The sequence below is a fragment of the Oncorhynchus mykiss genome, chromosome 6, assembly GCF_013265735.2.
Source record: "Oncorhynchus mykiss isolate Arlee chromosome 6, USDA_OmykA_1.1, whole genome shotgun sequence".
Classification (NCBI taxonomy): Eukaryota; Metazoa; Chordata; class Actinopteri; order Salmoniformes; family Salmonidae; genus Oncorhynchus; species Oncorhynchus mykiss.
The window spans coordinates 17,117,429-17,132,322 of record NC_048570.1 but is presented as its reverse complement, the minus strand read 5'-3'; the positions used below and the strand labels follow the sequence as shown (position 1 = coordinate 17,132,322).

At 44.6% G+C, this 14,894-nt stretch overlaps 1 protein-coding gene and 1 long non-coding RNA gene across 3 annotated transcripts in view; both read right to left on the bottom strand.

The window, feature by feature from the left end:
* Positions 1-1,022: 1,022 nt before the first annotated feature.
* LOC118964847 lies at positions 1,023-5,368 on the bottom strand. The gene is made up of 2 exons (XR_005052027.1): positions 2,641-5,368; positions 1,023-2,564 (listed from the first exon to the last, which is right to left on the bottom strand). It is a non-coding gene; the product is annotated as an uncharacterized LOC118964847 (long non-coding RNA).
* A 942-nt stretch (positions 5,369-6,310) lies between these two features.
* dab2ipa (DAB2 interacting protein a) overlaps positions 6,311-14,894 on the bottom strand; it is a 109,917-nt gene continuing 101,333 nt past the window's right edge. Inside the window, exons 13-16 of one of the 2 annotated variants that reach the window (XM_021605356.2) lie at positions 10,248-10,400; positions 7,522-7,724; positions 7,286-7,373; positions 6,311-6,806 (exon numbers count right to left, since the gene is read on the bottom strand). In XM_021605356.2, coding sequence (XP_021461031.2) covers positions 6,648-6,806; positions 7,286-7,373; positions 7,522-7,724; positions 10,248-10,400 — 603 coding nt within the window. In that variant the 3' untranslated portion in view covers positions 6,311-6,647. The remainder of the gene's footprint in view (positions 6,807-7,285; positions 7,374-7,521; positions 7,725-10,247; positions 10,401-14,894) is intronic. The other variant, XM_021605358.2, reaches the window with a different exon arrangement.

Genomic DNA, 14,894 nt, shown 5'->3' with positions numbered 1-14,894 from the left:
TGGGGAAAGGGAAGCACATCTGCTTAGCAACATACTAGGTAGGCAGAGACCCCAAACTCTCCCTGAAAATGATAATACTGACCTCGTATTATCCGCAAGAAGACATGTAAGGGATTTATCATTGAATGCCTTGTCCTGAATGTTCAAACTCATTGGGATTAGAGACCTTCGGAGGTAGAAGTAGCAGAATGATGAAATGTGTGGCTCTCTGTCAGAGTGTTTGCTGAGGTACCATGGGGTGTGTGGTGTGTACCCCGCTGGATGATACGTGCAATGTGTCTCTGCTGCTTTGGAGAAGAAGGAATAGGCCAGAGTTCCCACAGGTTGCATATGAGGGCTATCAGAAATATTCTGGACTGAATTACCCTCCCACCTCTGGGATGCCGTCTGGTCAACAGCCCACCTACCAGACAGTGATCAGAGCATTAACAGTCTAGATAAGAATCCCGAGTCTACTCTGTATGGATAACGACAGATCACTAAGATGAGCATTTGTCTTTCAGTGTTTTTGGTCACTGAGACACCCTCGGAGAGTGGGGTCACAACCAGGAATCAGCCATTATTGACGGCGTCCCTGTAGCAAGTGCCTTGCTCAAGGGTTCAGACAGACCATCACCTTGTCGGCTCGGTTATTGGCCCAATGCTATTAACCTGCCGGTGGTACCTACAAGTGTGTATTTATTAACGAATGCGTAAATTGGTGCAAACAAAGTATGAAAATGTATGTAATAGGAGCATCTGCTAATCAAATGTAAAATTACATCTTTTTATTTTATTTTTTACATATCCCAGCTCTCCTATTAATTCTAGATTCATCCCAGCGGACAAGTGATGTCATTAGTTTCTGGTTTCTTGTTGATGTCCATTCAACCAAGTTTGCCTGCTGCTTGTTTTGTGCATACTAATGGTTTAATTACTGTACTTGCTTTATACCGCTAGGTGGCAATATTTATGTAAATGTCACTGATCAATGACAGCATTTCAGGTAGTTTGTAAAAATAAATACCACATGAGAAACACTACATGATTAAATTAGCGAAATAAATCTTTAATTGTAGTTGCATTTCTACATAAATTACATACATGTTTTTACTTTTACGATGGTAGGCCTATTCTTGTTACCATTTACACACATAAAATTATTATTTTAACATTCATAGAAATGTTTGCAGTAAGGAGTTTGCAGTAACAACATGGCAAAAATATTGTTCAGTATTATATAGGGCAAGGAAAAAGAAAAGAGAATAGTTTTGGTCACTCTCTTGCAAATTGTTGGCAAAACGTCCATAAAAGAACTGGGAGACAATGAAGATGCACTATACTGTGAACTGATCTGTGGTTTCTATTGCAGTGCAGTATATATTATTTCCTTTCAATAAAATAACACCAAAGCAGGAGGACGCACCTTTCGCTCTGAAAGAGAAAATCAATTGAAATCCTCCAAAGAGATTTTCTGTGTGCAGGTTGGGTGCAACAAGAACACTTGAGGGAAATAGGTGCACATTTCTATCAGAATGCAGATGTTCTATACCTGCATCACATTTCTATGAGAATGCAGATGTTCTATACCTTCAGCACATTGCTATCAGAATGCAGATGTTCTATACCTTCAGCACATTGCTATCAGAATGCAGATGTTCTATACCAGCAGCACATTGCTATCAGAATGCAGATGTTCTATACCTTCAGCACATTGCTATCAGAATGCAGATGTTCTATACCTGCAGCACATTGCTATCAGAATGCAGATGTTCTATACCAGCAGCACATTGCTATCAGAATGCAGATGTCCTATACCTTCAGCACATTGCTATCAGAATGCAGATGTTCTATACCAGCAGCACATTGCTATCAGAATGCAGATGTCCTATACCTTCAGCACATTGCTATCAGAATGCAGATGTTCTATACCTGCAGCACATTGCTATCAGAATGCAGATGTTCTATACCTGCAGCACATTGCTATCAGAATGCAGATGTTCTATACCTACAGCACATTGCTGTCAGAATGCAGATGTTCTATACCTGCAGCACATTTCTACGAGAATGCAGATGTTCTATACCTGCAGCACATTGCTATCAGAATGCAGATGTTCTATACCTACAGCACATTGCTATCAGAATGCAGATGTTCTATACCTGCAGCACATTGCTTTCAGAATGCAGATGTTCTATACCTGCAGCACATTGCTGTCAGAATGCAGATGTTCTATACCTGCAGCACATTGCTATCAGAATGCAGATGTTCTATACCTGCAGCACATTGCTATCAGAATGCAGATGTTCTATACCTGCAGCACATTTCTACGAGAATGCAGATGTTCTATACCTGCAGGACATTGCTATCAGAATGCAGATGTTCTATACCTGCAGGACATTGCTATCAGAATGCAGATGTTCTATACCTGCAGCACATTGCTGTCAGAATGCAGATGTTGTATACCTGCAGCACATTGCTATGAGAATGCAGATGTTCTATACCTGCAGCACATTGCAATGAGAATGCAGAAGTTCTATACCTGCAGCACATTGCTATGAGAATGCAGAATGCAGATGTTCTATACCTGCAGCACATTGCTATCAGAATGCAGATGTTCTATACCTGCAGGACATTGCTATGAGAATGCAGATGTTCTATACCTGCAGCACATTGCTATCAGAATGCAGATGTTCTATACCTGCAGGACATTGCTATGAGAATGCAGAATGCAGATGTTCTATACCTGCAGCACATTGCTATCAGAATGCAGATGTTCTATACCTGCAGCACATTGCTATCAGAATGCAGATGTTCTATACCTGCAGGACATTGCTATCAGAATGCAGATGTTCTATACCTGCAGCACATTGCTATCAGAATGCAGATGTTCTATACCTGCAGCACATTGCTATCAGAATGCAGATGTTCTATACCTGCAGGACATTGCTATCAGAATGCAGATGTTCTATACCTGCAGCACATTGCTATCAGAATGCAGATGTTCTATACCTGCAGGACATTGCTATCAGAATGCAGATGTTCTATACCTGCAGCACATTGCTATCAGAATGCAGATGTTCTATACCTGCAGCACATTGCTATCAGAATGCAGATGTTCTATACCTGCAGGACATTGCTATCAGAATGCAGATGTTCTATACCTACAGCACATTGCTATCAGAATGCAGATGTTCTATAACTGCAGCACATTGCTATCAGAATGCAGATGTTCTATACCTGCAGGACATTGCTATCAGAATGCAGATGTTCTATACCTTCAGCACATTGCTATCAGAATGCAGATGTTCTATACCTTCAGCACATTGCTATCAGAATGCAGATGTTCTATACCTGCAGCACATTGCTATCAGAATGCAGATGTTCTATACCTGCAGCACATTGCTATCAGAATGCAGATGTTCTATAACTGCAGGACATTGCTATCAGAATGCAGATGTTCTATAACTGCAGCTTCAACACAATCCATTATACTCTGACAAATACTATTCAGCATTTTATTAAAACAAAAAACAATAAAGATATTCAATAAATAATGTCGAACTGATTGAAACAAACATAATTTAGAGCATAACATAAATACCATTTTACACATAACTTTACATTTTTTTTTCATAAAACATAACGTACTTTAACAATAGTCTAGTTGATAAAAAAAATCAAATTATGTTTAAGCTTAACATTTCCACAGACCAAAACACAGGTCAACACAGTAATTCAGGTGACTAATTTCCTGAAAGCAGACCACTGGTGTTTTCAGATGAGAATTAGCAGAAGTCAGAATTGAGAAGTCATGCAAAGCCACTTGTTGAGACCACCTTTGAAGGTTGCTAAAGTTAGCTACCTGCATCTTAAATAAGACTACAAAAAAGGCCTTAAGTCCACTCCATGTTCATAGCTTCAATCAACACTTGAACTGGGAACTTGAACTGACAATGAATCTGATTTATACCTCAGTTACAGCCTAAAACCCCATGTGGATGTACTGCCCGGAAGAGACTTTCATCACTCACTTTGGATAGAAGGTATTCTAAATGAAGGAGAGTTTGTGTAGGGCATGAAATGACTCTTCCAGAAGCGCAAGGGTAGAGGAGTGGCCAGAGGAGTGGCCAAAGTAGTGGCCAGAGGAGTGGCCAGGGGAGTGGCCAGGGGAGTGGCCAGGTATTTGAGTTCAGTCCTATTCTATTCAGCACTGTCAAACTGCAAACAGTGAAGGTTTGGCCTACACATAACAATTTAGATATTCAGAGGACAAAACAGTAAACTATGTTTATCAATATTATATAATAGCATCAATAAATTGTTCATTTTTAACAAGAACCCACATATGAAAAGGGGATAATGGGGGAAACGATGTGTGAACTGTCTACTGAAGTAGACATACAATTACAATCAAACTCTTACTATTGTCTTGCAATATTAGCACAGCCGAGTTTAACACAATGAACACATACAGTACAAAATACTATTCCCCTTCCAGACAATCAATATAAATACTGTGAACATTTTATATACATCTACGAGGTATGCAAACCTCTAAATATACTAATATTTAAGCATATACAAAGTATGCAAAAAATGATATAGCTGAGCTCTTTCTTTACCATTAGCAATTTAAAACACAGCACGTTTGTTGTGCTACTGTAGTCCTGATGAGGTAAGAACAGCAGAGTATACGTAAAATATACAGGAAGAATATAGAAACACTTTCTATTGGGACGTGCTTTCGGGAAAAGTCCAACCAGAACGGTTTTCAAAAGCTTGTCAACATGAGAGGAGGCTTTCACTGATAGAGTTGTTCACTTGGCAACATATACTGTATGCTTTTGAAGTAAAAAAAAAAAACAAAACACTGGGATAAAAAAACAGCCATTGAGTCAAATCAAATATTGATGCTACAATGTACTATACACTTGTGTTGTACTATACTATTGCTGGAAGAAACAGCTTGGCTGTGAGTATGAAGAACTTACTCTGTTTACTAAACTCTGAAAACACAGGGTCCATAAACGAGCGTCCTCTTTAAGCACCAGGTGCTATATGAACACAGTGACTGGAAATGATAAGTGTAGATGACAAACCAGAAACATTAAAGCTTATAATTGTTCAAATCACTTCAAAACAGGCTCTAAGATAACAGCACAACCTTAAATCGATAAACTGTTGTTTTATGTACTAGGACAGCGAGTTTAGGATGTCTTGCAGCCAGGTGTAGACGTTATAGCTTTCTCTAAAGTCAATCTGGAATGTTCTGCCTATCCATGTGAGAGATGCAGACTCGGTCTCAACCTTTAAGTCTTTAATAAAGACTAATCTCTTCAGTAGGTCCTATGATTGAGTGTCGTCTGGCCCAGGAGTGTGAAGGTGAACGGAAAGGCATGGGAGCAACAAACCGCCCTTGCGGTCTCTGCCTGGCCGGTTCCCCTCTCCACTCTCCCACTAGGATTCTCTGCCTCGCCTCAAACCCTATTATGGGTGCTGAGTCACTGACTTACTGGTGCTCTTCCATGCCGTCCCTAGGACGGGTGCGTCACTTGAGTGGGTTGAGTCACTGACGGGGTCTTCCTGTCCGGGTTGGCGCCCCCCCCCCCCCGGGTTCGTGCCGATCTTTGTGGGCTATACTCTGCGTTGTCTCAGGATAGTAAATTGGTGGTTGAAGATATCCTTCTACTGGTGTGGGGCCTGTGCTTTGGCAAAGTGGGTGGGGTTATATCCTGCCTGTTTGGCCATGTCCGGGGGTATCGTCGGACAGGGCCAAAGTGTCTCCCGACCCCTCCTGTCTCAGCCTCCAGTATTTATGCTGCAATAGTTTGTGTCGGAGGGCTAGGGTCAGTCTGTTATATCTGGAGTATTTCTCCTGTCTTATCTGGTGTTCTGTGTGAATTTAAGTATGCTCATATGCTCCCTCTAATTCTCTCTCTCTCGGAGGACCTGAGCCCTAGGACCATGCCTCAGGACTACCTGGCATGATGACTCCTTGCTGTCCCCAGTCCACCTGGTCGTGCTGCTGCTCCAGTTTCAACTGTTCTGCCACGGCTATGGAACCCTGACCTGTTCACTGGACGTGCTACCTTGTCCCAGACCTGCTGTTTTCAACTCTCTAGAGACAGCAGGTGCGGTAGAGATACTCTGAATGATCGGCTATGAAAAGCCAACATTTACTCCTGAGGTGCTAACCTGTTGCACCCTCTACAACCACTGTGATTATTTTTTATCTGACCCTGCTGGTCATCTATGAACGTTTGAACATCTTGGCCATGTTCTGTTATAATTTCCAGAAGAGGACTGGCCACCCCTCCTAGCCTAGTTCCTCTCTAGGTTTCTTCCTAGCCACTGTGCTTCTAAACCTGCATTGCTTGCTGTTTGGGGTTTTAGGCTGGGGTTCTGTACAGCACTTTGTTTAATCAGCTGATGTAAGGAGGGCTTTATAAATACTTTTGATTGAATCTGATCAAGTCCTTTATATTTTTAAGCAACAGTTTCAGTCAGTGGCTAGCCCTTCTTTCTGTGATCCTGACCACATCCATTGAAAATAATGGATTTGGACAGTATAAATCTATTTCTCTGGAGAGTGGCTGGGTGTTGGTAGTTCCTCCTCCCTCCCGCAGCCCAAGTGTCATTGAGTTGGGCTTAGCTCCCTCTCCCCTCCCTAGCAGTTGCTGCTGTTCCTGAACTCTCCGTTCTCCGTGATCTGGAGCTTGGTGGGGGAGATGCCGTTACGGGTCTGCATGCTGTAGCGCTCCTTCAGCTGGGTCAGAGCACTCATCAGGCGGGCGTTGGCCGCGTCTAGAGAGGCGATGCGTTTCTCCTGCAGAGTGAGGAGGGAGAGAGAGGGAGGAACAGAGAATGATGGAGGAAGAGAAAGACGGAGGGAGGAAGAGGGTTGTCATCACAATCCAATGAATCCTTCATAACATGTCTCTGATCGACTGTACTACCGCTTCTAAGCAAACCAACATGACTTAAACAAAACAAGCAGCCACTATTGTAAACAGAAAAGGAATGTTGCTGAAGTAAAAACATAGATTGTCCACATACAGTACATTTTGTACTTGTCACAGTAATTCCAGTGGCTGGATTGTTTGCAGTGAGTGAGACCTATCATTTTCAATCTGAGGAGGTTGTTAACATTTATAAAGCCAGAGGGCGCTGTTCTCTTCAAATCCGTAGTCTGACATGTTACAGTAAATTTGTGAATAAAATATTTTGAGTAAATCATTTATATTGACAGTTGTGTAAAAAACATCTATTGCCAGGCAAAACATCTCGTGGACACTAAACACTCACCTGGGCTTCAATGATCTTCTGTTTAGAGTCCACTATCGACTGCATATCTGAATGATCTTTTTTCAATTCCTCCTCAACTGACATCAGCCTGAAAGAGTAACAAAGATATGTTTGTATTGATGGCTGTTCAATACCGTTCCATTTATTCAGCCACAGACATTATAACAAGCCACAATGAGCCCGTCCTCCGATTTAAAATCACACCAGTCTGCACTGGTAGGTAAAGGACACCTCACCTCGTGATGATGCTCTTCATCTGGAGCTCCTTGTCGTCCTGCTGCCGGCTCAGACGCTCCTCTGTGTCCTCCAGGCGCGCCTGGTACTCCAGCAGCATCGTCTGGGTCTGCTCGTCCTGGCCCTTCAGATGACACTCATACTCCTCCAGCTTCTTGGCTGACTGACACAGCCTGTCCTGCAGGATGGCTATTTCCTGCTGGTACTGGACACAGGACAGAGTGGCAGACAGACCAGTGTCACACACACACTTGTCATTCTCAAAGCAGCCCACATTCAGCGGGCTAAGAGACCGTTTGTGGTTGTTTGTTATGCTTTCTGTTCACTGCAGCTAGCGACTGGAACGAGTTACAACAAACACTCAAACTGGACAGTTTGTATCTCCATCTCTTCATTCAAAGACACAATCATGGACACTCTTACTGACAGTTGTGTCTGCTTTGTGTGATGTATTGTTGTCTCTACCTTCTTGGCCCTTTGTGCTGTTGACTGTAACCAATAATGGTGTGTACCATGTTTTGTGCTGCTGCCATGTTGTGTTGCTACCCATGTTGTTGTCATGTTGTGTTGCTTCCATGCTATGTTGTTGTCTTAGGTCTCACTTTATGTAGTGTTGTCTCTCATGTTGTGATGTGTGTTTTGTTTAATTTTTAATTTTTAATCCCAGCCCCCGTCCCCGCAGGAGGCCTTTTGCTGAGTTAAGAATTTGTTCTTAACTGACTTGTCTAGTAAAATAAAAAAAATTAAATAAAAATGATTCTGTTTTTCTTGGGCTCAACTGCTGACAGAAGAGTAGTCATACCATCTTCTGTGGAGTAACTACTGTAATTTACATGCAAGTGTATGGATGAAAACTCAGGTACACAATCAAGTCAAAGCTGCTAGTCATGCTAGGTCCAAATGGGTTTGGGTTCAAATGTGGGATCCTGCAAAGCTTTCAGGTACATTTCTGCTGTCTCTGGGAAATTCAGCAAGCAAGTGGATCCACAAACATATTCCTGAAAAAATCCCACAGCATTTAACAAACTATTAAAAAAAGACACTGCTGTTGTGCAATGTACCAACTAGACTCCATAGAAACCATACAGTAGACAGAGCCCGGTCTAAAACCATAGGGATTGAAATATGAGAAATTCTTCAAATATTACATTCCAGCACTGAGTACTGTATTGTGTATGTTTAATACAAACATATTAAAGAGCCCTTCAACTAAAAGAGCATTTACAGGTAGTAATTGTCAACAATAATGAACAGAAGTTTGATTTGTGTTTGGTTCTCACTTTGGCAGACCTGAAAACTGTGAAATAATCACTAAAACACCTCTTAAAAACATCTACAAATTGAAATCCAATGTGTGTGATGAAAATGTGTCCGTGTAGTTTTGTAACTTCAGCTTGTAAGTGTGTTCAAGTGCAATATGTAGCTGGTGTATAATTCATCGGAGTAGCTGGGGAAATTGGCAGAGGGAGGGGAGGGCACACACTTGCCTGTTGAGATAAATCTTCTCTTGAGCTTCAGTGTGTGCAGTTCAGCCTATACTCATCTAGCAGATTGGCATTTATTGTCATGAATATTGCCCTGGAGCTCTGCAGAGTGGTCTAGCTGGCATAGCCACAACATCTAACCCTAACCTTAACCACACTGCTTAGCCTAATGCCTAACCTTAACCACACTGCTTAGCCGAATGCCTAACCTTAACCACACTGCTAAGCCGAATGCCTAACCATACTGCTTAGCCTAATGCCTAACCTTAACCACATTGCTAAGCCGAATGCCTAACCCTAACCACACTGCTAAGCCGAATGCCTAACCCTAACCACACTGCTAAGCCTAATGCCTAACCACACTGCTTATCCTAATGCCTAACCTTAACCACACTGCTAAGCCTAGTGCCTAAGCCTAACCACACTGCTATGCCAAATGCCTAACCTTAACCACACTGCTAAGCCGAATGCCTAACCCTAACCACACTGCTAAGCCGAATGCCTAACCCTAACCACACTGCTAAGCCTAGTGCCTAACCACACTGCTATGCCAAATGCCTAACCTTAACCACACTGTTAAGCCGAATGCCTAACCCTAACCACACTGCTAAGCCGAATGCCTAACCCTAACCACACTGCTTAGCCTAATGCCTCACCCTAACCACACTGCTTAGCCTAATGCCTAACCTTAATTTAATACCAAAAAGCACATTTGAGTTTTCTTGAATTTTTACAACATAGCCAATTATGACTTTGCAGCTGGCCCACCTAGTGGAAATCACTAAGTTCTGCCTCCAGGGCAAGATTCATGTCAATAAACGTCAACCTACACCTGTCTGTCTACCTACATTTCAACAATGTCAGAATAGAGAGGCTAATTCAACTCGTATACTGTACTATAATTTCACCACCAGTATACAGTATATCATGGTGCTTCTCTGCACACAGTATCATTTTCATACCACTTAAGCAGCAAATAACCCTTTAATAGCCACATGCATTCAAATCAAGACCTGCTAGTAGGGAGATATACAGTGCCTCTGTCCGTTTTTTGCTTTTGGCTCCGCAACACTTTCACTTCATTAATAACAACCTTAGAATCTCGTATTGATAGCTCATGTTAATAACCATGAATATGTTCTGACTTTATGCTACTCCTCTAGAGAAGTAGAGTAGCCGTGCTGAATATTATTGCGATGTTGCGTTGTAGCAGATGCTAGGTTTTACAAGATGCTAGACATTACCTTTTCAGTCTGGGTGAGCTCCTCTTTGTTTCTGAGGTCTTCCCTGTGCTTGGTATCTGGGTCAACTCCCTCATGGTCTAAATACTGCACATTCATATTCAACAGCCAGGCAGCAGTACGGTCCAGGGCATTGGGGTTCACAGGGGAGGACGCCTGGTGGAACACACACACACAACACACACAAGCCGTCTGGTAAGTAATTGTTAGAAGAAGTGAGGTAGGGTAAATAAATGTTGCATGATGAAAATCACAAGCTACAATAGGATAGGGATGGCCATTTGACATGTTTTGGCTGTTCAAGTACTTGTTTCTTTTTTTGAGTAGTCAAACTGAGAATATATATTTTTAGAACACATTGTATCTATACAGTATGCCAACAGATCACAAAAATGCCTTATTTATTATAACCATTACAAACAAATCCTAATAGCTAAATTGCCTCAATAAAAAAGAAAGTGCCATGTAAGATGAATTTATTGAAACCATAATATCAACTGGTTATTATATTATATCTTGAAACACAATCTTCAAAAAGGCAGTAACCTGCTTGTAGAACTCTATGGCTGTGTAATGGCATAGCCTTGTTTTGTTCATTTAGTAGACAGACGCTCTTAATTCCTGAGCCCTTATCACAGTCAAGGCACCTATTTTATAGTAAAAAAAAAACATGATGTAATATAAGAATAACATATAACAGAATATTTATCCAAATGAATAAAGTTGCCAGTGTGAAGTGATGCACATCTCATGCCTGGAGCAGTTATTCTCAAAGAGGGATAATTTGAAACTGAGATTTAAAATATCTTATTTTCAATATACACACGTTCAATTTAGTTTATTCTGCCTGTTCTTTTGAATTTTTAAATGGATGAACATTCCACATTGAAAACTGCATAGTGATGAATTAAGGCCATGACATCTGTTTGGTGAGTAGGCATATGCTTAAAGTTTCTGATGAAAATACACTCTTTGTCTTAGTCAAACTAATGTTTTTGCATATTGTCAGTGTGGAACCTGTATGTTTTGGGGGGTTATAGCCTAGGCTAATTCTAAATGGCACTAGCAGTTCGAAAAGTAGCTTAAGCGGAAAATAGATGGAATGCAATTATTCAAAAACTGCCGCTTGTTGTTGGAACACATTTTCCTACTTCAATCAACCTGTCCATTTTGAATTTGTGATAAAACTGTCATCATTTGTAAGGAATGTAGCTTGTGTATCCCATCAGTTACATATATTTTTATAGAAAGTTATTTCTGTAAACCTAACAGGAGCTTGTGTGTGCACGTGTGGAGGGAGGGGTTGGAATGGAATTGAGGGAATGTGACACGGAGGGGAAAGGGCATTTAGGGAAAAGAACCGTGTGATGCTTGGTTTCTTTTTTGTAGTGCCCTGCAAATGCACATATACAAATGGAACACTAGAGTCAAAGCATTTGTTTTTTTTAAATGGATAAAGAACAAGCTTTGACATCCATTCGAGTACTCATGCCCTTGAATGGGAAGCCAGTGTCTACTGAGGAGTAGAGCAGAGCCAGTGTATTCAGCTAGGGGGATCAGAGGAACACATGTGAAGCAAGGGGAAGACACAGGGGTGGTTGTTTTTGCATTGGTGAATTATCCACCTGGAATTGTCTATTTAATGTTATTAAGGAATCACGAGAATGTGGAATCAAGTCAATAAAACCTTGATAAAGAAGATTTTAATAAATTATGGGATTGATTTGTTTAATAGCAAAATGGTTCAGTCAGTCAATATGTTAACCCGTCTATTCACCTGCCCCCTGGTGTGTTCTCTAAAAACCCCTCCTACTCTGTCTGGGACCAGGCAACCACCACACACTCCTCCTACTGTCTGTGACCAGGCAACCACCACACACTCCTCCTACTGTCTGGGACCAGGCAACCACCACACACTCCTCCTACTCTGTCTGGGACAAGGCAACCACCACACACTTCTCCTACTGTCTGGGACCAGGCAACCACCACACACTCCTCCTACTCTGTCTGGGACCAGGCAACCACCACACACTCCTCCTACTGTCTGGGACCAGACAACCACCACACACTCCTCCTACTCTGTCTGGGACCAGGCAACCACCACACACTCCTCCTACTCTGTCTGGGACCAGGCAACCACCACACACTCCTCCTACTCTGTCTGGGACCAGGCAACCACCACACACTCCTCCTACTCTGTCTGGGACCAGGCAACCACCACACACTCCTCCTACTGTCTGGGACCAGACAACCACCACACACTCCTCCTACTCTGTCTGGGACCAGGCAACCACCACACACTCCTCCTACTCTGTCTGGGACCAGGCAACCACCACACACTCCTCCTACTCTGTCTGGGACCAGGCAACCACCACACACTCCTCCTACTGTCTGGGACCAGGCAACCACCACACACTCCTCCTACTGTCTGGGACCAGACAACCACCACACACTCCTCCTACTCTGTCTGGGACCAGGCAACCACCACACACTCCTCCTACTCTGTCTGGGACCAGGCAACCACCACACACTCCTCCTACTCTGTCTGGGACCAGGCAACCACCACACACTCCTCCTACTGTCTGGGACCAGACAACCACCACACACTCCTCCTACTCTGTCTGGGACCAGGCAACCACCACACACTCCTCCTACTCTGTCTGGGACCAGGCAACCACCACACACTCCTCCTACTCTGTCTGGGACCAGACAACCACCACACACTCCTCCTACTCTGTCTGGGACCAGACAACCACCACACACTCCTCCTACTCTGTCTGGGACCAGGCGACCACCACACACTCCTCCTACTCTGTCTGGGACCAGGCAACCACCACACACTTCTCCTACTCTGTCTGGGAACAGGCAACCACCACACACTCCTCCTACTCTGTCTGGGACCAGGCAACCACCACACACTCCTCCTACTCTGTCTGGGACCAGGCAACCACCACACACTCCTCCTACTGTCTGGGACCAGGCAACCACCACACACTCCTCCTACTCTGTCTGGGACCAGGCAACCACCACACACTCCTCCTACTCAGTCTGGGACCAGGCAACCACCACACACTCCTCCTACTCTGTCTGGGACCAGGCAACCACCACACACTCCTCCTACTCTGTATGGGACCAGGCAACCACCACACACTCCTCCTACTCTGTCTGGGACCAGGCAACCACCACACACTCCTCCTACTCTGTCTGGGACCAGGCAACCACCACACACTCCTCCTACTCTGTCTGGGACCAGGCAACCACCACACACTCCTCCTACTCTGTCTGGGACCAGGCAACCACCACACACTCCTCCTACTCTGTCTGGGACCAGGCAACCACCACACACTCCTCCTACTCTGTCTGGGACCAGGCAACCACCACACACTCCTCCTACTCTGTCTGGGACCAGGCAACCACCACACACTCCTCCTACTCTGTCTGGGACAAGGCAACCACCACACACTTCTCCTACTGTCTGGGACCAGGCAACCACCACACACTCCTCCTACTCTGTCTGGGACCAGGCAACCACCACACACTCCTCCTACTGTCTGGGACCAGACAACCACCACACACTCCTCCTACTCTGTCTGGGACCAGGCAACCACCACACACTCCTCCTACTCTGTCTGGGACCAGGCAACCACCACACACTCCTCCTACTCTGTCTGGGACCAGGCAACCACCACACACTCCTCCTACTCTGTCTGGGACCAGGCAACCACCACACACTCCTCCTACTGTCTGGGACCAGACAACCACCACACACTCCTCCTACTCTGTCTGGGACCAGGCAACCACCACACACTCCTCCTACTCTGTCTGGGACCAGGCAACCACCACACACTCCTCCTACTCTGTCTGGGACCAGACAACCACCACACACTCCTCCTACTCTGTCTGGGACCAGACAACCACCACACACTCCTCCTACTCTGTCTGGGACCAGGCGACCACCACACACTCCTCCTACTCTGTCTGGGACCAGGCAACCACCACACACTTCTCCTACTCTGTCTGGGAACAGGCAACCACCACACACTCCTCCTACTCTGTCTGGGACCAGGCAACCACCACACACTCCTCCTACTCTGTCTGGGACCAGGCAACCACCACACACTCCTCCTACTGTCTGGGACCAGGCAACCACCACACACTCCTCCTACTCTGTCTGGGACCAGGCAACCACCACACACTCCTCCTACTCAGTCTGGGACCAGGCAACCACCACACACTCCTCCTACTCTGTCTGGGACCAGGCAACCACCACACACTCCTCCTACTCTGTATGGGACCAGGCAACCACCACACACTCCTCCTACTCTGTCTGGGACCAGGCAACCACCACACACTCCTCCTACTCTGTCTGGGACCAGGCAACCACCACACACTCCTCCTACTCTGTCTGGGACCAGGCAACCACCACACACTCCTCCTACTCTGTCTGGGACCAGGCAACCACCACACACTCCTCCTACTCTGTCTGGGACCAGGCAACCACCACACACTCCTCCTACTCTGTCTGGGACCAGGCAACCACCACACACTCCTCCTACTCTGTCTGGGACCAGGCAACCACCACACACTCCTCCTACTCTGTCTGGGACCAGGCAACCACCACACACTCCTCCTACTGTCTGGGACCAGGCA